Source organism: Leucopleurus acutus, assembly GCF_964270905.1.
Source record: "Leucopleurus acutus genome assembly, chromosome: 4".
Classification (NCBI taxonomy): Eukaryota; Metazoa; Chordata; class Mammalia; order Artiodactyla; family Delphinidae; genus Leucopleurus; species Leucopleurus acutus.
The window spans coordinates 110,875,307-110,900,034 of NC_139146.1; the positions used below are offsets into that span (position 1 = coordinate 110,875,307).

General features: G+C 42.8%; 1 protein-coding gene across 1 annotated transcript in view; it reads right to left on the bottom strand.

The window, feature by feature from the left end:
- PPEF2 (protein phosphatase with EF-hand domain 2) overlaps positions 1–24,728 on the bottom strand; it is a gene marked incomplete at its 3' end in the record, with an annotated part of 50,916 nt that overhangs the window by 16,483 nt on the left and 9,705 nt on the right. The window contains 9 exon segments of the mRNA XM_082838163.1: positions 4,229–4,378; positions 4,472–4,508; positions 4,978–5,144; positions 5,932–5,978; positions 7,030–7,144; positions 8,459–8,634; positions 9,716–9,773; positions 9,925–10,052; positions 14,621–14,758. Coding sequence (XP_082694289.1) covers positions 4,229–4,378; positions 4,472–4,508; positions 4,978–5,144; positions 5,932–5,978; positions 7,030–7,144; positions 8,459–8,634; positions 9,716–9,773; positions 9,925–10,052; positions 14,621–14,675 — 933 coding nt within the window. The 5' untranslated portion in view covers positions 14,676–14,758.

The window sequence follows — 24,728 nt, forward strand, 5'->3', positions numbered from 1 at the left end:
AGCCGCTCCGCGGCATGCGGGATCCTCCCGGACCGGGGCACGAACCCGTGTCCCCTGCATGGGCAGGTGGACTCTCAACCACTGCACCACCAGGGAAGCCCTACCCATGAGTTTTGAATCCCAAGAGTTGTAAGATCTAGATACAAAAGTTAACAGTACCATTGGATAGTACTTCTTCAGGGATTTAAAAATTCCCCCAGAAGGGACTTCCCTGGCCGTCCAGTGGTTAAGACTCCATGCTTCCACTGCAGGGGGCGCGGGTTTGATCCCTGGTCGGGGAACTAAGATCCTGCATGACGTGCAGCATGGCCAAAGGAAAAAAAAAAAATTCCCCCACAATATTTGGAGAAATCCTGGCAAAAGATCTGAGGGACCCTCAACTAACTGAGGGAGCCTTGATGCACTATGGGGCTAATATTCTGATTGCTAGTAAGACAAAGGACACCTCAGACCAGAATACGGTTTTGACTTTGAATTTTTGGTTGAATGAGGCTATAATGTGTCCAAGACAAAGGCACACATTTTCTGCCCTCTGTCAAATATTTGGGTTTTGAACGAACTCTCACAAGTGCAGAGAGACTTGCCCCCTGACAGAGGAAGCTCTAGTCAGGGCTGCCGTTCCCACTGCCGAGAGACAACTGCAGGGATTCCCAGGAATGGCTGGGTTCTGCCTCATTTGGATCCCCAACTTTGGACTCATTGCAAAACCCCTTTAGGAAGCTCTTAAAGGAGGAGACAGTGGATCTCAAGACTGGACTAGGGAAATGCCATAAGGCATTCCAGGTTATCAAAGAAAAACTGCTAACGGCCCTGGCTTCAGGTCTTCCAGATAACATCAGAAAGCCCTCTGACTTATTTGTTCATGAGAGACAAGGAATCAGCCTTGGAATCCTGCCTCGGAAACTGGGCAGCATAAGGAGGCCTGTTGCATATTTCTCAAAGCAGTTAGATACAGTTACTAAGGGATGGCCACTTTGTCTTTGGGCTATAGCAGCTACCTGTGATCTTTTAAGAGAAGCAGAGAAATTTACACTAAAACAACATACCACTGTGCATACCCTTCACTGGGCACTTCTCCTCCTAGAACAGAAGGGAGGATATTGGTTAACTTCGGAAGATGAGGAAAATATCAGGCTATATTATTGGATAATCCTAATGTTACTCTGAAAGCAGTCTCCACCTTGAATCCTGCCACTTTGTTCCCAACTAATATTGAAGAGCCTATTCAGATAATTGCACAGGGCTATTCCAGCCATCTAGACCTGATGGACCAACCACTGGAGGACCCAGTCCTTGAGATGTTCACGGATGGAAGCAGCTTTATGGACCAGGAACAATGCAAAGCTGGGTGTGCAGTGGTAAGTCATCCCAAAGACACTGGAAGCAGAAGCCCTTCCCCCACGTACCTCCTCACAAAAGGTGAAACTTACAGCCCTGATGAGAGCCCCCCCCCCCCATACAGGTAAAGATAAGAGAGTAAGTATTTTCACTGATTCTAAAATATACTTTCTTGGTGGTCCATGCTGGGGCCATTTGGAGAGAGAGAGGATGTGAACTGCAGGGAAGAAGGAAATTGGTATAAACAGACTTTTATACCAAAGAAATTTTAACCTTATTAGAAGCTGTCATGGAGCCAAAAGAATGAATGTCCACTGTCGAGGACATCAGAAATCAGATTGTCTGACTGCTCAAGGGAATAATCTAGCAGATCAAGCAGCAAAGCTAGCAGCCAGGACTAAAACACCCTAGATCCCCGATGTTGGCCCTGATCCCCTGATGTGGATCTGACAAGATGCTATCCAAAGTATTTTCCTGAAGACTTAAGGCCAATGAATGGGGATCTGATTGGAGTCCTGGCCATTCTCAGGATCCTGACTCTAGGAAGGGTGGGTTTATAACAGACGTAGCGAGATCCTTGTACCTGAATGCCTTATGGAAGATGTAATATTTTATACACACCAGAGTACCCACTGTGGGAGAGATGCCACCCTCTAGTGGATTTAGAAATTCCTTACAGGACCAAACATGCAAAGGACAATTCAAAAGGTGATACAGAAATGCATGGCATGTGCTAAAAATAATCCTAAAACTGGGCCACTGCCATTAATCAAAGGAGTTCGGACTCCAGGTACTGGACTGGGAGAAGATCCTCACTGTGATGCCAAGAGCCACTGGAAACCTTAGGTGCTTATTAGTATTTGTGGACACTTTCACTGGTTGGGTAGAACCATTTCCTCGCTGGTCTGAAAAAGCCTGAGGTTGTGAAAGCTCTCCTAAAAGAAATAATTCCTAGGTTTGGGTTACCTGTGTTCATTCAGAGTGACAATGGAGGGGCCTTTATAGCAAGAATAACTCAAAAAGTATCTAGAGTCTTAAACCTTTGTTGGAAAGTACATGCTTCTTGGCGCCCCCAATCTACTTGCAAACCGGAAAAGCGGAATCATACTCTTTTGTGATGAGGAATGATGAGGAAAAGAGGAATCATGTAACTAAACTCTGTCAGATTAATTTAACCTGGGATAAAGCCTCACCAGTTGCCCTGCTTTGAGTGAAGGTAGACCCTACAAGCAGGCTCCAGTTGAGCCAACTATGAAATGTTGTATGAGAGACCCTGCCATTGTTCCAGAAATGGTTCGAGATCCAGAAGGAATTCAAATTAAGGAACGTAGATAATGTCAGGTGTGTAGAATCGTTGGCAGCTACTCTAACTGCTCTATATAAGTTTGCTTCTAGCAGGTTAATGTTTTCCTGCAGATGTTCACCTGTGCCACTTTTGTCCTGGAGACTGGGTCCTGCTGAAATCTTGGAAGAATAAACATCCAGGAGGCCATCTCCATCCTTGCTGGACGGGACCTTATGAGGCGCTACTCATGACCCATTCCCTGGTGAAGTTCAAGGGATTAAGCCAGGGATCCGTCACACTCAAGTCAAGCTGGTCCCACAGAGATCAATGGAGCCACCGTATCCTGCCTACAGGAATGTATTGACACTACATTCTGACCAATGGGATGAGAGCAGAAGAGATGTATGCAACGTCTTCATTATGTCTTTAAAGGGTAGGAGATTCTTCTTCCCTTCGTTCTTCTATTGTATTGCCTGGAACACAGATGTGGTGGCAAGCTGTGCAGACGAGGGCGCGGGGATGACACGCTAAGGATGGCAGGGAACAAGACCTAAGAAGCCTTGGTCCCTGGACAATCTAGTAAACAAAGGTGCCACACTAGCCAAGAAGTGCATGTTCCCTGATTCAAACCCAGGTTTCATAAATGAAACACTCTTTCGTTTATGTCTCATAAAATACTTTTATACCGATTAGCGTTGCCCAAAGTAGACTGGCTTGTGTGTAATGACTTCTCTGTCTTTGGAACTGCTCAGGCTACTGTTGTCAAGGATGTCACAGCTGGGACTCCTGTGTGGATGGGCAGTGGAGGAGAGAGGCTATAGGAAGGTACCATTCAAGTGTAAGAGTCTATGATTAAAAGGAAACAGAACCTTTGCTTTTTTTTGGCCACACCGTGCAGCTTGCGGGATCTCAGTTCCCAGACCAGGGACTGAACCCGGGCCATAGCAGTGAAAGCACCGAATCCTAACCACTAGACCACTAGGGAACTCCCTAGAATCTTTGCTTTCTAGTTTTCCACTTCCAAAATGAAACAGAAAATCGAGACCTACTCATATGGCAGTATAATGTACTGTGTCTTTCATCCTCACCCTCCCCCTGCTGGTTATGGTAAGTTCCTTTAAGGCAAGTACCATCTCTGGTTATTTTTGTATTTCTGCTAGCACTTCCCTTGCATAGAGTAAGCAATTAAAACATGGTTGTTGAGTTGAACTGCAATTGATCTTCATCTTTGTATCTGCCAATAGCATCCTCCCTGCACGTAGTAGGCCCTCAATATACCTCTGAGTTTAACTGAAGATGATCTGAAGTATTTAGGAAATGGAGGCACATCAGGTGGAGTGATGGAGGGTTAGTGATTAGAATTACCTAGATCAGGAATGGCAAACATGGCACTAGCTGCCACGCCCTACCGTCGCGTCCACGGCAAACATTAACCGATCACAGCACGCTTGCACCAGCTGTGGACTCCCAATCCTCCGTTCAGAGATTGAATGGCTTTATCAGTCAACTGGAGTCAGCATGGAGTCAAGATGACGTTTGTTTTATGTTGGCAGTGACACCTGGCATTACAGTGAAATCTGCATTATTTTAGCACTCAGTCGGTACCTTGTGCCTGTCTAGTTTAGCCAAGAACTCCAAGTCAGTCATGTCTGACACTCCACCGTGAAGAATCAGGACTTTCTCATCAACCAGCGTGGCCAGCGGAAGCCAGCAGAACACATCTTGCAGTAGTTTTAGTATTTTCTTGCCGTGTGTCTAAAAAAATGACATTAATATGATATTAAGTTTCAGATAATTTACTCAACTTACCTGAACTAAGAGAAGCTTTTGCTTTTAAAGGCAGCGTACCTTATATTTATGCATCACTTCCTTTGTGAAACCATATCTAGAGTTAGAAGCAGAAACAGATTTTAGATTTAGTGGTATTAGTTATAGCATGCTTGCATTTTTATAAAAACGCATACTCTAGATGCACCTACTTAAATATATGGAAAAGACACTGAGAAGTAATTGCCAAAATGTTTAAAATCATACCATCATCTGTGGGTAGAGACGTGGGATATTTTCATTTTCTTTTGCTTATCTATATTTTCTGCTTTTTCTAGAGTGAACCCTTATTGTTTATATGATACAGTGTGTGGCTATGTGAAAACAAATGTAATGGTTTTATCAGAACAGTAGGATATTGTATACATTTTTAAAAAATCTTTTAAAATGGTATATGTTGTGTATTCCACTTTATAAGATTGGAAGACTCCTTTAAAAAGGCATCTAACAAATAAGGAGCTCTGGCAAAATAACTTTACAATCACAACAAGTAAGGATCAAATCCCCAGTCATGTTTTGCTTTGTACCGTAAGTTCACCATATGGTCCTCGTGGTTTCCTCGGTTGAGATGGAACTCTTTTGGGTAAACCAACATGAAGGCGAAAAGAACCATCAGGATCTCTACTGAATCCTTCCCTCGATCCACAAAGTCGCCGTTGAACACATAGGCCCGCTCTGGTGACGGGAGGCCGTTCTTCCCAATAAGGAGAGAAGTCCGAGAAGAGGCAGTGGAAGGAAGGGAATAGGAAATTGGGTCAAGCCAGTGTGCATCTGACAGTCATGTCAGGCCTGAAAGCCAATTCTGTGCTGTCTGGCTCTCTTCCAAACATGAAATGTCAGTAAAAGATGGGAATATTGGAAATATTTTGTATTAGTCTCGTATTTCCTTTCTAGCCAGGCTGAGGTTATGACATGCTCATCGAAATAAACGCGTTATCCAAAGCCACACTGTTGCCAGGTGGTCTGTGCAAAGGGCACTGAACTTGTGATTCCAAGCCCCGTTTTAAGTTATGGCCACTCTGTCCTTAACTAGCAATAATAACAACAGCTGCCATAGATTTCTCAGGATTTAACAAGACGATACATCAGAAACTGCTTTGTGTTAATTACATTAATAGAATATTTATATAGCTTGTTATATGCTCTGTATTTGATAACTAAAAATAGATATGAAAATAGCTTTTGGTTGCTTTGATAATAAACAATTTCTCTATTTAGTAATTGATTTTCTTTTTTCCAAATAATGATTCCTTCTCTTTATTAACCTTAGATTTTGTATTTTTTAAACAGTTCACAAAAATACACTAGGATATAATGCAGTGATGACTTTTACACTACACATTTGCTACATAGTAGCAAATATTATTCTAAAATATTTTAAAATCCAAGTAATAACTTAAGCATTTCTTTAATGGAGACTGTATTTGAACTTCTAAATTAAACCTCAGAGCAAGACAGGAACATAATTTGAGCGTTCATACCTTATAAAATATAAAGATTAAGTCATCCAACTGGCCATGTAAATCTCCTAACAAAGACAGAAAAACGTCAGTTTTGATTGGTCTTCACCATTGTTTCTAATTTATTATAAAAAGGAAAACACCCAGTGTATACCTACAACTAATACAGTATTATGTCAGTTATATCTCAATTTAAATAAAAGGAAAATACCCAGGAACGCCTGACAAACTTATGCTTACTCATTTTTCCATATATAAGATAGGGATAAATATTAACTTCCCTTGTTGCAGGGATAGTTAATATTGAAAGCAGAAAGCACGATATTTCTCCTGTGCGATTACCATGAACAGTGAATGACTTACATTTTCACTGAAGCAAAAATGGGACAGAATAGTGCAGGGTTGAAAACCTGGATGAGAACTAGAGAGATTTTTGCCCCACCTAAAACAAGAAGCTGCTACTCACGGGTCAGTGTTACAAGATTTTAAGAAGTTGGAAATCTGGATTTTAATATGAAATCCTCCAATTTTCAAACGTTGGAAGCTAATGTTAGAAATTTAAGAACATTCTGAGGCGGACAAGACATACTGCAGGCTGCCCGTTTACAATCCCTGGTGTATCACCGTCTCCCCTAAGTTCAAGTGCGGGGCATCAGTCTATAATGGTTATTAAAACATCACTGAAAACATCAGGAGATGGAGAAGATTGTCAGCAATAGGATTTCTCTCTGGAAGCTGAATAAATGTGGATGGAAGGAATAATTTGCTAGGCATTTAGGCCTTTTCAAGTCCAGTAAGTAAGTAAACCATCTTCTAACAAGGGAAGGTCTGGGTATTTGCTAGGATTTTGTTCTGAATGGAGAGGAGGAATTTGGGGCCAAATCTGAATCTCTGGGAAAAAAACAAAGCAGAGGCTGGGCCCCCTCACCCCACAGTTCTCCTTCACGGCACCACCCCTACCTTAAATAACTGTGGAGTAAATATGTAAATGTAATCAGTGTGAAGGCGTGAACCCGGCCTGCCCGAGTGGCCATCGGGTCCCCTCCAGCCCTCCTGCCCCTCCCTGACCACAGGCAGAGTTTTCTGGTTCGTGAAAAGCCGTTTCTGACTGGCTCTTACCACATACTGTGATTTCCTCGCTGTAACAAGTGGAGACCCGGTTGATGTTTGGTAGTTGTACCAGATGTTTCCTGGCTTCATACAAAAGATTCAAGACATAGCGAGCATGGAGCCTCTACTAGGAGGAAGAGGAGGGATGGGACAAAACGACACATACTTGTGAGGGAAGATGGGCCTCACCTTTACTGCTTAATGACCCCAAGACCACAAAAGTGACCCCAGTAAACTGCTCCTGGGACCCTCCCTATGCACAGATCCTTTATTTCTCGCCCATCTGTGCCCTTGTTTGTGCTTTGCATTATCCCCGAAATACTGAACTGATGTCCTCTTTCCTACCTACTCTGTGTAACCCCTGCTTGCCTTGAGCTTGGGAGAAACACAGGACTGTCTCAGCAAAGTATGAATAAGTGCATGTATATCGATGGTATCGGTGATCCTGCCATTACTGGGAAAATCGTGCCAGCTCTTCCTGCGATGAATAATCTTCATATGAAAAAGGGGAAGGATTGGAATCTGTCGTAAGAGCCAGAATCTGACCACTTCTCACCAGTCCCACCTCTACCACCCGGGTTTCAAGCCACTATCATCTTTCGCCTAGACTATTGCAGTAGCCTCTTGCCTGGCCTCCCTGCTTCAGCCCTTGCTCCCAGTACTCTATTTGGCAAACAGAATGATTATATTAAAGGGAAAGCTGGATTATATCATTTCTGCGCTCATTGTCTCCCCCTCTCTTTCAGAATGAAAGTCCACCCTACTCACCTCTCTGTCTCCATCTTCTCATAGCTGTTCCCTGGTTCCCTCCTCTCCAGCCACAACGGCCTTCCTGATGTCCCTGAGCAGTCCAGGCAAGGTCCTGCCTCAGGGCCTTTCCATTTGTTCCCTCTGCCTAGAACGCATTCCCCAAACGTCCACATAGCACCCTCTCTCCCCACCTTTGACCTTTGCTCAGAAATCACCTTTTCAGTGACACCTTCCCAGACCACCCTGTAAAATTGCTCTCTCTCCCACCTAGAACTTAGTTTATGCTTTGACATAGCTCTGTCACCTAATATATTAATATATAAATATTACTCATCTGTTATTTATTATCTGTCTCCCCACTAAAAATCTCAGCCCCACGAGGGCAGAGATTTGTGTCTGTCTTGTTCACTGTTCAGTGCCTAGAAGAGTAGCTGCACATAGCAGCGCTCAGCAATCATCTGTGGGATGAATGAACATAGAGATTACGTGATGGGGAGGAGGGATTTTCAATACATAAAAACTGGATCAGTCACAAGGTCCTGGCTAAGAAAAGGGCAAGCGGATCTCTCTGACGGATCCCTGACACAAACACCCTAAATCCAGGGCCATTCCTTCTGCACTGTGTCCGCTCTGCTTCTACACATTCCGTGGACTTGGTGGTGACCCAGGTCCCCTGGGGGGAGCTTACTTGTTTCACTCTGAAAGCTTCCACCAGAGCAGTTGCATGGTCGGGAAGGAGCGGGAAGGAGAGGCGTGGCCCCGTGTAACTGTCAGGTACCTCGATGGATTCATAGTCCCTGCAATTCTCCATCTCGGAGTCCTGGGGGGATCTCTCTTCAGTGAACATGCGGTTCAGGAAGTCCCCTAGTCAGGACAGAAAGGGTGGGCCGGTTTATGATCAGACCTGCAGGCACGGGCAATGGAGAATTCATTCCCTGGACCATACTCGAAGTGGGTCCTGGCCAGTCTGGCTTCGGCTCCAACACAGGAGAGGAGAAGGTAAAGGGCAAAGTGATGACAAATTAGAATGGGCGGGAGAAAGGTTACGACGTTATTATGTCAATTCCATTCTACTTTTTTTTTTTTTTGCGGTACGCAGGCCTCTCACTGTTGTGGCCTCTCCCGTTGCGGAGCACAGGCTCCGGACGCACAGGCTCAGCGGCCATGGCTCACGGGCCCAGCCGCTCCGCGGCATGTGGGATCTTCCCGGACCGGGGTACGAACCCACGTCCCCTGCATCGGCAGGCGGACTCTCAACCACTGCGCCACCACGGAAGCCCTCCATTCTACTTTTATTTTAAAAGATTGCCTTAGAAAGTACAGAAATTTACAGGCCTAGGTTGGTAAGCAGGAGGAAAGTGAAAACTGCGGTGGAAAAAAAGTTCACGGGCATTTCTGGTGTACTTAGTGAGTGTGGCAGATGCCTCAGACTTTCAGACAATTCATTTCCAAATGCTGCCCCTGCATCTCTGCCTGAGGGCTTTGTCCCTGGATCTGCAGACAGCCCTGCATGGCAGGCCAGACCTGCGTGAACAACCCTTCCCGTCCGCCCCTCCCAGCAGCCTTCTACCAATGACTCTAGGGCGTTGAGACTCCAGTTCCCTCTGCCTTCAGACGGGATACTTCCCAGTCTGCGTTTTGCACTATTTCCCAGGTACACTGCAGGTTTAGTAACCCGCCCTTTTTTGCCCGCCTCCCCTTTCCTGAATCCCTTCCCCACTCCCTCCCCACCTCCCAGTGTTTCCTGTATTTACCAAATAAACTCCTTGCACCCAAACTTTTGTCTCCAGGTGTGCTTCTAGGAGAACCATTTATTTGTCAGCCTCCTCGCTCATTCCCTGGCTGTCACCAGATTCACATTTCCCCTCCCTGTGCATTCCACACCTCACCCCGATGTCTTTGACCCTGAGACAGGAGGACCGGCCATGTGGCCGTTCATACTCACTCTCGTTGTGATTGTTGGGGGTGAAGTGATCCACAAGGTAGCTGAAGAAATTGTGGAGCTGCAGAAAAACCCAAGAAGACGTGGCTTTAGAGATAGAAAGAGAACCCAGGAGTGGTCCAGATCAGCTGCACCTTCTAGGCACCTGGGCCTTGCTGTAGGGGGCCTGGAAGGCAGAGCTGGAGGTGGTCCCATCCCACATCCCATCGCACCTTGACCTGGTCTTGCTGCCCAGCATACTCTATAGACTGGAAGATGCTCCAGGTGCAGTGCCGCCTCATCTCCAGGCGGGCCATGTAGCGCCGGTACCATCTCTGGATCAGGACCGCTGCCTTGAAGGCTGTGACACAGATGGAGAAGCAAGCCTGTGAGGTGGGACTCCCTGGGCCTGCGGGGGGAGGTGTGGGGGGGTGCCTCTCCCACTGTCACATGGGGACAAGATGGTAGGGAAAGCACTATATTTTGCCACCAGTAGGAAGGATTTGCCTCACTGCTGGCCGGGGTGCTTTTTCCCCATTCCCGCCCCCATCCCTCCTCCATTCTTACCTATTACTTATACTAAAATCACTGGAGGACTATTGGAATTCCCACTTTTTGATGAAAACATTTATATGTGTAGAGATGCAAAGGTTGGATTCTGAGAAAGAGATGTAAACTGGGGAGGTTGCAAGGTTGCAGCATCCTTGAGGAGTAGGATGATGCAGGTACTACTCAGCCATAGAAAAAGAATGAAATTTTGCCATGCGCAGGAACACGGATGGACTTGGAGGGCCTTATGCTCAGTGAAGTGAGTCAGAGAAAGGCAGATACTGTATGATATCACTTATATGTGGAATCTAAAACATATCAATACAACAAACTAGTGGATATAACAAAAAAGAAGCAGACTCACAGATAGAGCAAACTAGTGGTTACCAAGTGGGGAAAGGGAACGGGGGAGGGGCAATATAGAGGAAGGGGAGTAAGAGGTACAAACTATTATGTATAAAGTAAGCTACAGGGATATAGTGTACAACATGGGAAATATAGGCAATAGTTTATAATAACTGTAAATGGAAAGTAACCTTTAAAAATTGTGTTAAAAAAACATTCAAATGCAAAAAAAAAAAAAGGATGGGATGATGCAGGGGTCAGAGGGTGGGGAGGACATTTTGATACTGCAACAATAGACAGGATGTCAGGAGTCTGGTTCTGGACCTGGAACTGCCCTGACCAGCGATGTGGCCTCAGGCAAGTCAACTTTCTGGGCCTCAGTGTCCTCACCTGGAGAAAGAGATGAACTAGATGATAACTGGGGAGCAGAAATACACACACTACATACTATCATGTCAGGTGGTGGTCAGTGCTTGATATCCCCAAATTCCTTCTATCGCTGTGGCTTTGTGTCCCCATCACAATACACCCAGGACTGTGCTGACTATCCAATCCGAAGGGCAGCCTTTGCTTCTCCTTTTGCCAGGACCTGTGCTGGGTGATCGTGTACTGCAGGATGGCATGAGTAGGTTGAATTCTTCCTATGAGCTCTAGAACCTGCAGTCAAGTACTGCTGCCAGAGAAGAGGAAAGCTGTCCACGTGAGTGACTAGATTCTCCTTAAGCTCCTGGGCCTGAATGTGCCACCAGGGATGAATGGAGCCTTTGTGGATAAAGCTGGATTGCAAAGGAAACCCAGCAGGTTCACTCAGGTCAACCTTGTGAACAGTAGACAGATTGATTTAATACGCCTAGCTTGCATTAGAGAGCTAATGGAATTCCTACTGATGTCCCTAAGAGGAGATGAGATACAATAGTGAATGGGAAAAGAGAACTTGAGAGAAATTTAAGCAAAGCTGAATTTGGTTTTCTGTGAGGAAAAAATGTCATACACTAAGTATGTCCCAAAGGCACCCACGAAATAATAAGTGATGAGGATTGAATTCTGTAAATCCCCATTCAGCGTAGTGAATGAAACGCCCAGAGTAAGCGGTACTCAGCTAAAGTAACAAGTCATGGGAAACACCCAGACATCTGCACCTCACCCTAGACCGACAGCATCAGAATCTCTACAGGGAACCCAGGAATCTGCAGGTTTAACAAGCTCCATGAATGATCCTGACTTGTGCTGAAGGGTAGGCATCACTGAGGAATATCATGACCTTCAAGTTTCCGTGAACATGTTGTTGGCTAACACCTTGCCTCAAGCATTTTAAGGCGAGTGCTGCTCACCAGACATACTAACCTCAGTACCTCTTCAGCTGCTCAGGGTAGGCAGACCAGGCAGTGCCTCTGTTTCTCCCTTTTATTCTCCCTCCCAATCCTCTGTCTAGGGCCTGGGTTCCATTGACATGGGTGCTGTGAGGCTGTAGCCTAGTTTAAGGACCTCGACCCCATCCTCCCTTCCCATCAGTGCAATACTACAGGCTTGGGCTCCTCTTCCTCAGCCTTGTGCAGACTAAATCCTATGGCAAAAGTTACAAATACACCTGGCTGTTAAAATTCCACCACTAAGGACAAGGCAACCATGTGGGGAGACAGAGGCCAAGGTGAAGAGCCGTCCTGGAAGCAGAACCTCCAGCCCCAGCTGCCCTGAGGATCACAGACAAGCCATCTAGCTGGGCCATTTGCAAATTCCTGACCCACAAAATCATGAGTGGAATAAAATGATTGTCTTAAGCCACTCAGTTTTGGGGTCGTTTGTTACGCAGCACCAGATAATTGGAATGGGAATTGTATAAATGTTTTATAAAATTATAAAGCAAAGTTAAATCAAAATTTAAAAAATATATCAATCTCTGAAAAGCAAAAGTCAAACAAGTGAATCTAATCTTGTACAAGTTAGTGGCATAACCACACAGAAAGGAGTTCTTTCAAATGATTTGAAAATTCAGTAAGTTGTATATGCCTAGTGGATGTACTCAAAGGACAAAAAGAACTACAAAGAAATCTTAAAGAGTTTTCAGTAATCATATCGTTATAATAGTATTGTTATTATTTTTCAGAAACTTTTTTATATACTATAGGACAAAGTAAATAATACCACATCAGTATCATTAGGGAAAAAAGGGTTTTTAAAGAGAAAGGAGATATAGATATAATATCATATCAAAGTTAAGTAAAAATATTGTGATCCTAAATATAAACTGGTCATTAAAATAATACATATTTTCTGGATCTGGTCACTGAAAAGGTGTAGAAAATAATGACCAACCTGGTAGCGAACACCCCAAGCTCGGGAGAAATAGCTATTTCTGGTCTGGAGCCAAAAATACGCAAGATGAGCCTGGGACCTATTGCCAAACTAGAAAGGAAGCCACGAGCTTATAAAGTTGCTTAGGCTTATATAAACAAGGTGCTGTCACTATTTCCCTTGCTTCTTCATCTCTGGTTGCCTCTCCTCGGCCTCTTTCGTTGGCTCATCCTCTTCGACCGATGCTTAATAAGTACTGGAGTCCCTCATGGCTCTGTCCTAGGCCCTGGTCTCCGACCTGACTTTACTGTCACTCTAGGCTACTTCAGTGACCCCCATGGCTTCAACAATCACCCGTACTCTGATGCCTTCCAAATGCATGTATCTCCACCAACGTCTCCAAAATCCAGATCTGAATATGCAACTGCCCACTCAGCACATCCACCTGCATGTTGCATGGGCATCTCAAACCCAGCGTGTATAAACTCAGCACCTTCCTTCTACTCGAGCTTGGTTCTTCTCCATTATCTTTATGTCAGAAATTGGCATTATCATCTGCCCATGTTTGCTAGCTAGAAACCTGGAGGTCATTCTTGATGCATCCTTTTCCCCAACCCCACACATGTCATCAGGTGGATCCTATCAATTCCACTTCCTGAATATTGTTGGAATTCACCCTCTTCTCTCCATCTCTACTGCCACCAACTCTGGACCAAGGCATTATCATCTCCTGCTTAGATGACTTTAGTAGCTTCTAAATTGTTCTTCCAGGCTTCCCTGGTGGCCCAGTAGTTAAGAATCCACCTGCCAATGTAGGGGACACGGGTTCGAGCCCTGGTCCGAGAAGATCCCACATGCCGTGGAGCAGCTAAGCCTGTGCGCCACAACTACTGAGCCTGCGTTCTAGAGCCCATGCGCCGCAACTCCTGAGCCCACGTGCTGCAACTACTGAAGCCTGCGCGCCTAGAGCCCGTGCTCCGCAACAAGAGAAGCCACCGCAATGAGAAGCCCGCGCACCACAACGAAGAGTAGCCCCCGCTCGCCACAACTAGAGAAAGCCCGTGTGCAGCAACGAAGATCCAAAGCAGCCAAAATAAATTAAATAAATTTATTTTTTAAAAATAATAAATAAATAAATTTTCTTCCTTCTACTCTTACCACCACCATCCAGCCTGTCTCAATCCCTTCTTCATGGAAGCCAGAAGGGTATTTTATGTATGTAAATCTTATTCTAGAACTCCCTGTTTTGAATTCTTCAGTGGTTCTTCTTGTCTTTAGGATAAAGTTTAAAATCCTACAAGCTCCTGAGTGACGTGGGCTCTGCACACCTCAGCAGCCTCATGCCATGTCACCCTCCATCTTGTTCACTTCAGACCACTCAGTTCCTTGAATATGTCTCTCTCCTTGCTACTTCACGACCTTTGTACCCTCTACCTAGAATGCTCTTTCATCCCCTTTTCGCCCAATCTTATTTCATTCAGTTGTAAAGGTGTAGTTTGGGATAAACCCCAATGGACAACACTGACTCCTTGAGTAAATTTTAATTCTATTAAATATAGTTCATCAAGTCCTAAGACATTCAGCTGAGCATCCTAGTGGTCATGTTACAAGGAGGAAAAGCCGATTTTCAAGAGTTAGCATGAGGAGAAATGTAACGATTTCCTGCCCACCCTGAGAAGCCCCTCCCTATGCAGTGTAGGCTTCGGGGTACCCACAGTTAGTCTGAAGGTGGGAAGCGCATACCTTTCTCTGCATTCTGGAAAGCAAAATGATGTTGCGTTGAGGTGCCGCTTCCCATAGCGTAAGTGTAATGTTTCTGCAGGACGCAGATAGCAGGTCCAAGGGAGAGTGAATTGTTTGTTGACAAAAGGAAGAAGGAACCTGCAATAGGGAGATTTGGACAGAATATTAGTTCAGGCAGACCAAATTATCTATGAACCTTGTCTCCTACATCATAAAAAATATGTGAGGCTATCATGTGATAGCACTCTCCCCCCACCTCCCCAGCCTCAGTGCATGAGATATTCCTCCCCTATGTTTCCTCCATGTGTCGTCTCATCTCTCCCCTATGTTTTCAACCTTCCTACTAGATTTTCTTCAGACTAAAAACATACTGAAGTCTCTTCTCAGAGCATTTCATCATCATCATCATCCTTTGACCTCCTATATCCCTCAAGCTATAACCCAACTTCTCTTTTCTTCTCATCCAGATTTCTCTGGAGCAGACCACTTATTTTCTCCTTAATTCCTCTTAACACCATGTTTTTCATCCTCACTATTGACCAAACCTTTTCATGCTGATGTCTCCAATGCCTTCATCTTTTCAGCCTTGACCTTGTCAGAACAGCAAGGCCATCATGTCATAAGCCATGCCTTGGTTTAAATTCTACCCCTTGGCTTTCCATGATGCCACGCTCCTCTCTCTTGTTGACACAACATTAATCAGTCAATCTAAGAAAGAGTTGGAAAATTTTATTTGAGCCAAATTTGAGGATTTATAACCCAGGAAGAGTGTCTCAGAAAGCTCTGAGAACTGTTCTGCTGGTTAGAAATCAAGGCACGGTTATATAAGTTTCTTCTGAGACAGAGAGCTGTACAGCAAATGACATATTACAGTTTACACAGTCCAGATCTGCAACTACAAAGTGGCGGGTCATGTGACTCCTTACAAGATCAAGAAGGAATGTCATCTTCAAGCAGTTGTCTTGTTGGTGCTGGGAGAAGGTTGTCTTTATGGCTGAGCAGGTATTCCTGCCGATGGGGGAGGTTTGGTCGAAGCATAATGCGGATACACAGTGCACAGTAGAGGGGAGAGAGGAGGCCAAAGGGTAGAGAAACTTTTTTATGTTTAAATTTTTCTTGTCTTGCCATAAAATATGAATTTTCTTTCATACTGTCTCTTTATTCTCTCCTTCCTGAGCTCATTTTTCTCTATCCACCCCTTAAATGTCGATTTGATTTGCATTCTAGTCTCAAATGTCTGCTCTCCTCACTCTGTATATGCTTCTTTTTTTTTTTTTTTGCGGTACGCGGGCCTCTCACTGTTGTGGCCTCTCCCGCCGCGGAGCACAGGCTCCAGACGCACAGGCTCAGCAGCCATGGCTCACGGGCCCAGCCGCTCCGTGGCATGTGGGATCCTCCCGGACCGGGGCACGAACCCGCGTCCCCTGCATCGGCAGGCGGACTCTCAACCACTGCGCCACCAGGGAAGCCCTCTGTATATGCTTCTTAAATAACTGAGTCAACTCACACTTTCGGCTATCACCTCCTCCCTCTTAAATCTCCATCTCCATTTCAGACTAACTCTGAATTTCAGCCTCACACACCCTGCTTCCTGCTGAACGTTGGGGTGCCTCAGACTCCATGTAACGCAAATAGCACTCATCTTCCCCAAAGCCTCCTCCTCCAGCCTCATCTCTCTTTTCTCCTTTCTTCGACTCTACTTCTTGACCACCGTGACTTCTGGGTTTTTGCTCTTACCTGGAAGGTCCTAGCCCACACTTGACTGACTTTACTCATTCCTTAAGGCTCACTTCAGGCCTCGCCTTCCTTAAAGAAGCCAGTTCCACGTGCCCCTCCTCTGAACTCCTGAATATCCCAGTCACAACTCTGATGAAATAAAATTTACATTTCAAGGCAGGACAAAATTCTCTCTGTGTTTGGGCCTCTTCCCTCCCTAATGTGTCGTATGCAACTGCATTACACATTAACCAGACCTCCTCGAAGATGGGGGTGCCTGCTGAAGCATAAAGATGAATTTTTTTTTCTTTCTTCTTATGCTAGCAATGTGGTTTGTTAAAAGAACAGTGCTCTTTCCCAGCTCTGTAGGGGGTCATGGCGACTTGCTGCTCACTTTGCCCATGCTTACCTGGACTACCTCGATGAACTTTATGTAAAATACCAGTGTGTCATTTTGATGTACAATTCTTTGTCTCCAAAATGTATATGACTGTGCCATTGACTCCTAACAAGTGGAACAATTCTTAGAGCTTTCTGAGAAGCTGCTTCCTAGGTTACAATCCTGTTTGGCTCAAATAAAGTTCCCTTTATTTTTCTTCTTAACTTGATAGTTAACTGAATTTTCCTCGTCATTTTCTTGGGGTAGCCAACAGGATATCAGAGACACCCACCAGAGGATACCTGGAGTCTACCCCAAACCAGTGCTTGGTACTAGCGTGGGCCCTTTGAGCCCCATCCACTTCTTAGGATGCCTCAGGTGCTTTGGTGAGTTCTCCTGATATCCAGACACCATTGCTTTAAATGACGTCCTGAATTTTATTCAAGCTGTTTCTCTTGGGACTTGGAGTCCTAAGGGGATACTGGTATATTTCCTATTTCCTAGGCAGGGACCTAAGGGGAAATTCCTAGGCAGACACCTAGGAGGAAATTTGAAGTGAACTGGATTGGCCATCTTTTTTTTAAATTTGGCTTCAATTGGAAAGATATGGTCTGAACAAACTGTTGCTGGTGAAATGAGAGACTGAGCCTGCTGAGCTCTGAAGAAAAGGGACTTCTCTCCTTCCGGCCATCATGTGTCCTCAGGTGACTGAGAACCTAGCGGAAGTGTCTGAGAATCAATCCTCATGCCATGCAGTGGTCCTACAGGGGATCCCAGTACAATCATTAAGTAAATTCTGCTCCCCAGGGGACACTATAAGGCTGATCACCTAGTGCTCTGGGCACCCATGGTGGAGGGAGAGACTCAGACATGTAAGAGAGTCGAACAGACCCAAGGGTAACTCCTTGGGAAGCTAGACTCAGAAGCAGCACACATTCGATCCATCACACTGACCTCAGAAAGTTGTTCGGATCATATCTGAGTTAGGGTACCAAATGAATAATGGAAAACCGGGCCTCAAAGGCTGAACAGCTCCCGTATGTGCACCCACTCCTGGAACCCCGGCTGGCTTCATGTACAATTGAAACAAAGCCAATGCTTGCAAGCACTTTAATCTTAACTCTTAAATGGCCAGGATAGAACTCTTTTGACCTTCCAAAACTGTAGAGAAAGCCAGTTTGATAAAACATCTTCGCAAAATTCTGACCCTGAGAGAACAGAAGTATTCCTAGGAGGAAGCTTAAAGTTATAACTCTTTATCATGTCTTGAAATGTAAACATAGCCCATATCGCCTGAGACTACAGCCTTGGCTCAATTAATAGAACTTAAAACTGAAAGGGGGAAAAAGAAGGAGAGGGGAGCTTTCTAAAACTCAAGCAAGAAAACTATGAGATCTCTGTCTGTGTCTATCTGGATGTATGTATGTCTGTGTGTATGTTATAAAAACAATATAACCCTACCTCTGGATGGTGTTATCAAAATTAATTTGTAAAAGAGCTCTATTTAATTGACTTAAAAGCAAGTGCTTACAAATCAAATATTTCTAAATGTAACTTAAACTAACACAAATTTTTAAACGATCACGTGATCTAGGATTAATCTTTACTGAAATAAAAAGCAAGCTTAAACTGATGGTTTAATTAATATAGACATGTCTTTAGAGTCATCAACATTAAGTAGAATACTTTTATTGTACGTACCTAGGTTTACTGAAATTCAATAAGTTCATTTATCTAGGTTATAAAATTTGTTAACAAGAAAATTAATGATCTGATGATATTTTCATAGGTAATGAAATAAATGGGATAAAAGGTTTTGGTTAAACTATTTAAGAACAATTATGTTTTATGGTATGCCTACCTAAAAATAGTTTCTCCAGATTTCTGGCAACTTGAAACCTTAGAGCTCTGATAAGGTAAATGATGGAAATTCATTGAATGTCTAGATCTTTTTTTTTCCTCTAGACCATTTTTAATAAGATAAAATGCTGAAACATTAATTGCTAAAGGAGTCTATGTTTACCTACTTTTGACTTCTTATTACAGTGAAACTAAATATGTATGAGAATATTAATAAATATTTTGTGTTTTATTGAAAGATTATACTTTGAAATGGCATATATTTCTAGAAATTTATTCTAAAATGGGGACCTTGAGAAAAGAGTTTTATGCATGGTCAAGAGTATCTTAGAGGAACTTCCCTGGTGGAGCAGTGGTTAAGAATCCGCCTGCCAATGCAGGGGACACGGGTTCGATCCTTGGTCTGGGAAGATCCCACATGCCACAGAGCAACTAAGCCCATGCGCCACAACTACTGAGCCCGCATGCCACAACTTCTGAAGCCCGCATGCCTAAAGCCTGTGCTCTGCAACAAGAGAAGCCACCGCAATGAGAAGCCGGTACACCGCAACGAAGAGTAAGCCCCACTCGCCTCAACTAGAGAAAGCCAGCGCGCAGCAACGAAGAATCAATGCAGCCAAAAAAAAGAAGAAAAAGACTGTCTTAGATTAGACTGAATTTGATTAAATAAGTGAATTTTAATATTAAGTGTGAAAACGTGTAAAACTAGAATTTGATTTTTTTCTCTAAGTTTTCTTTGAAATGTTAATTTGCTTTTAATAACAGATTGTGCAGTTTCCTTACCAGTAACTTTCGGCACTTGCCTTTAAAATCGTTTACTGTCACTTTGGTTGAGTGAATAAATATTGTTTCACGGTGACTTATGATCCTACTTGGCCAAACATTTAAAACCTTTTGATATCTTTGACAAACTTTCTCACATCGAATTCTAAATGAAGTTCTTTTGACCTCTAGCTAACTCTGGGATACTACAGAGGGCCCCTGAACATCTCAAAGAGAGATATTAAAATAATCAGGCTTATGTGGTCTGTTAAATTACATGGGAAACATTGTCAAATGAGTAATGATAAACCTTCTTAAGTTATATTCTATGGGTAAACGTTATTAATATGAATGTTCTAGAAATTATATGAAGTTTCTAAAATTTGAAATGTCCATAATTCTAGTCATTATCTTAAAATTTCATACCTCACAGAAATAGCCCAATTTCCTTGACAATTGCATTGTAATCAGGTCTTTAACCATGCTTTTAAGTCTTCTGTCACTTATAGATAGCTACTGTCTTACTCTGACCCTTTTACAAAAATACTTGTAAATGACTTGCTTTTATGCTCCGAAACTAAATTAGACTCGGTAGCAAAAGGACTTCTACATTGTATGTGGGCCCTTTCAGCAAGGGCTCTCTTATGTAAGCCTACTGAAGAGATAGTAATGGGGTCTCCTTTAATTATTTATGTCCCACACTCAGTTGAGGCTCTTCTAAACTCTCACTACCTTTAGCACTATTCTGTATGCCAACTAACTTCTTAAGAGGCACTGTTGCTTTCTGCACCTAATACTGTCTTGGTTCTATGTAATAACCTTAACCCTGCAACTTTGCTTCCAGCACTACAGGAAGAAAACAACCAAACTGCACAGTGTTAAGAGATTATCTTTTTGCTCCCAGGAATGACTTACAAGAAGCTCCCATTGATAAGGCTAATCTATTTGATTTACAGATGGGTCCTCCTTATGGGATGAATATTACCGAGCTGGATATGCAATAACATCCACAGTGGACACAACTGAAAGTCCTTATTTACCAGAAACAACGTCAGCAAAATAAGCTGACCGAACTGCCTTAACCCAAGCTTGCCAACTAGCCAAAGACCAGATAACAAAATTTTACACTGACAGTTGCTTTGCTTTTGGAGTGGCACACAATTTTGGAATGCTATGGAAACAAAGAGGTTTTTAACCTCTTCAAGACAACCTATTTAAAAAATGGGGAAATTCCCTGGCGGGCCAGTGGTTAGAACTTAGCACTTTCACTGCCAGGGGCTGGGGTTCAATCCCTGGTCGGGGAACTAAGATCCTGCAAGCCGCGAGGTGCAGCCAAAAAAAAAAAAAAAAAAGGGAAGACAGGTTGCAGAGTTGTTCATTGTTACACAATTGCCTAAACAGTTAGCAATTATTAAAACACCAGGACATTCCAAATCTGACACTGTGGAAGCGAAAGGAAATCAGCTTGTTGATGCTGCAGCCAAAGAGGCAGCTTGAAACACTAATCTTGCCCAGCCTTGGGAACGTCCACTGCTCTCCATTAACCCTGCTAATGAAATAAAAGATTTCTTTCTACAGGCTCAGGAAACCACAGCTAAAGAAAAGAAGCAGATACTGGAACAAAAAAGGGGAATTTTGACCCCACAACACAAATATGGTATCGACCTGATTAAAAAGCAAACCAGAAAAACCTTATAGTGTCTATTGACGCACAACGGGCATCACTCCAGCATGTACATTCGTTACCTCTTGGGCATCTGAGAAAATGCTTTTATAGAGAAAACAATATTTTTGGAAACTTTCACCCATGGTGGTTCAAAAGAAATATACTACATTATTGACAGGGTCTTATTGAGACATTTTAAAACACTGGTAACTAGCTCCTCTTACAGCAAGCTTCTAGGAGATGAAAACCTTAAGGATCATGGAATACTACCTAAAGGTTTTGTTTATTGGAAAGGACATCAAATAAAAGATTCTTTGCAGCCATGATGGCAAGAACCTTGTCAAGTATTATCAACTGATCCATGTACAGCCCAACCGAAAGACATTAATTCATGGATTCACATCTTTATTTTATTTATTTATTTTGGGACTTGCCATGTGGCTTGTGGGACCTTAGTTCTCCGACCAGGGATCAAACCTGGGCCCCAGCAGTGAAAGTGCCAAGTGCTAACCACTGGACCGCCAGGGAGGTGCCCCACATCTCTCATTTTTAAAAAGGCCCCTCCAAACTTGCACAAGCCTCTTAGATAGCCTCATCCACCAGAGGGCTGACAGCAGAAGCAAGAATAACTACAATCCTGCAGCCTGTGGAACAAACCACATTCACAGAAAGATAGACAAGATGAAAAGGCAGAGGGCTATGTACCAGACGAAGGAACAACATAAAACCCCAGAAAAACAACTAAATGAAATGGAGATAGGCAACCTTCCAGAAAAAGAATTCAGAATAATGATAGTGAAGATGATCCAGGACCTCGGAAAAAGAATGGAGGCAAAGATTGAGAAGATGCAAGAAATGTTTAACAAAGACCTAGAAGAATTAAAGAACAAACAAACAGACATGAACAATACAATCACTGAAATGAAAAACACACTAGAAGGAATCAATAGCAGAATAACTGAGGCAGAAGAACGGATAAGTGACCCGGAAGACAGAATGGTGGAATTCACTGCTGCGGAACAGAATAAAGAAAAAAGAATGAAAAGAAATGAAGACAGCATAAGAGACCTCTGGGACAACATTAAACACAACAACATTCACATTTTAGGGGTCCCAGAAGGAGAAGAGACAGAAAAAGGACCAGAGAAAATATTTGAAGATATTATAGTCAAAAACTTCCCTAACATGGGAAAGGAAATAGCCACGCAAGTCCAGGAAGCACAGAGAGTCCCATACAGGATAAACGCAAGGAGAAACACGCCGAGACACATAATAATCAAATTGGCAAAAATTAAAGACAAAGAAAAATTATTGAAAGCAGCAAAGGAAAAACGACAAATAATATACAGGGGAACTCCCATAAGGTTAACAGCTGATTTCTCAGCAGAAACTCTACAAGCCAGAAGTGAGTGGCATGACATATTTAAAGTGATGAAAGGGAAGAACCTACAACCAAGATTACTCTACCCAGCAAGGATCTCATTCAGATTCGATGGAGAAATTAAAAGTTTTACAGACAAGCAGAAACTAAGAGAATTCAGCACCACCAAAGCAGCTCTACAACAAATGCTAAAGGAACTTCTCTAAGTAGGAAACACAAGAGAAGAAAAGGACCTACAAAAACAAACCCAAAATAATTAAGAAAATGGTCATAGGAACATACATATCGATAATTCCCTTAAATGTTAATGGATTAAAAGCTCCAACCAAAAGACACAGGCTTGCTGAATGGAGACAAAAACAAGACCCATCTATATGCTGTCTACAAGAGACCCACTTCAGACCTAGGAACACATACAGACTGAAAGTGAGGGAATGGAAAAAGATACCCCATGCAAATGGAAATCAAAAGAAAGCTGGAGGAGCAATACTCATATCAGATAAATTAGATTTTAAAATAAAGAATGTTACAAGAGACAAGGAAGGACACTACATAATGATCAAGGGATCAATCCAAGAAGATGATATAACAATTATAAATATATATGCACCCAACATAGGAACACCTCAATACATAAGGCAACTGCTAACAGCTATAAAAGCGGAAATCGACAGTAACACAATAACAGTGGGGGACTTTAAAACCTCACTTACACCAATGGACAGATCATCCAAACAGAAAATTAATAAGGAAACAGAAGCATCAAATGACACAATAGACCAGATAGATTTAATTGATATTTATAGGACATTCCATCCAAAAACAGCAGATTACACTTTCTTCTCAAGGGCGCATGGAATATTCTCCAGGATAGATCATATCTTGGGTCACAAATCAAGCCTCAGTAAATTTAAGAAAATTGAAATCATATCAAGCATCTTTTCTGGCCACAACACTATGAGATTAGAAATGAATTACAGGGAAAAAAACGTAAAAAACACAAACACATGGAGGCTAAACAACACATTACTTAATAACCAAGAGATCACTGAAGAAATCAAAGAGGAAATCAAAAAATACCTAAAGACAAATGACAATGAAAACACGATGATCCAAAACCTACGGGATGCAGCAAAAGCAGTTCTAAGAGGGAAGTTTATAGCTATACAAGCCTACCTCAAGAAACAAGAAAAATCTCAAGTAAACAATCTAACCTTACACCTAAAGAAACTAGAGAAAGAAGAACAAGCAAAACCCAAAGTTAGCAGGAGGAAAGAAATCATAAAGATCAGAGCAGAAATAAATGAAATAGAAACAAAGAAAACAATAGCAAAGATCAATAAAACTAAAGGCTGGCTCTTTGAGAAGATAAACAAAATTGATAAACCACAAGCCAGACTCATGAAGAAAAAGAGGGAGAGGACTCAAATCAATATAATTAAAAATGGAAACGGAGAAGTTACAACTGACACTGCAGAAATACAAAGCATCCTAAGAGACTACTACAAGCAACTCTATGCCAATAAAATGGACAACCTGGAAGAAATGGGCAAATTCTCAGAAAGGTATAACCTTCCAACCTGAACCAGGAAGAAATAGAAAATATGAACAGACCAATCACAAGTAATGAAATTGAAACTGTGATTAAAAATCTTCCAACAAACAGAAGTCCAGGACCAGATGGCTTCACAGGGGAATTCTATCAAACATTTAGAGAAGAGCTAACACTCATCCTTCTCAAACTCTTTCAAAAAATTACAGAGGAAGGAACACTCCCAAACTCACTCTATAAGGCCACCATCACCCTGATACCAAAACCAGACAAAGATACTACAAAAAAAGAAAATTACAGACCAATATCACTGATGAATATAGATGCAAAGATCCTCAACAAAATACTAGCAAACAGAATCCAACAACACATTAAAAGGATCACACACCACACGATCGAGTGGGATTTATCCCAGGAATGCAAGGATTTTTCAATATACGCAAATCAATCAATGTGATACACCATATTAACAAATTGAAGAAGAAAAACCATATGATCATCTCAATAGATGCAGAAAAAGCTTCTGACAAAATTCAACACCCATTTATGATAAAAACTCTCCAGAAAGTGGGCATAGAGGGACCCTACCTCAACATAATAAAGGCCATATATGACAAACCCACAGCAAACATCATTCTCAATGGTGAAAAACTGAAAGCATTTCCTCAAAGATCAGGAACAAGACAAGGATGTCCACTCTCACCACTATTATTCAACATAGTTTTGGAAGTCCTAGCCATGGAATTCAGAGAAGAAAAAGAAATAAAAGGAATACAAATTGGAAAAGAAGAA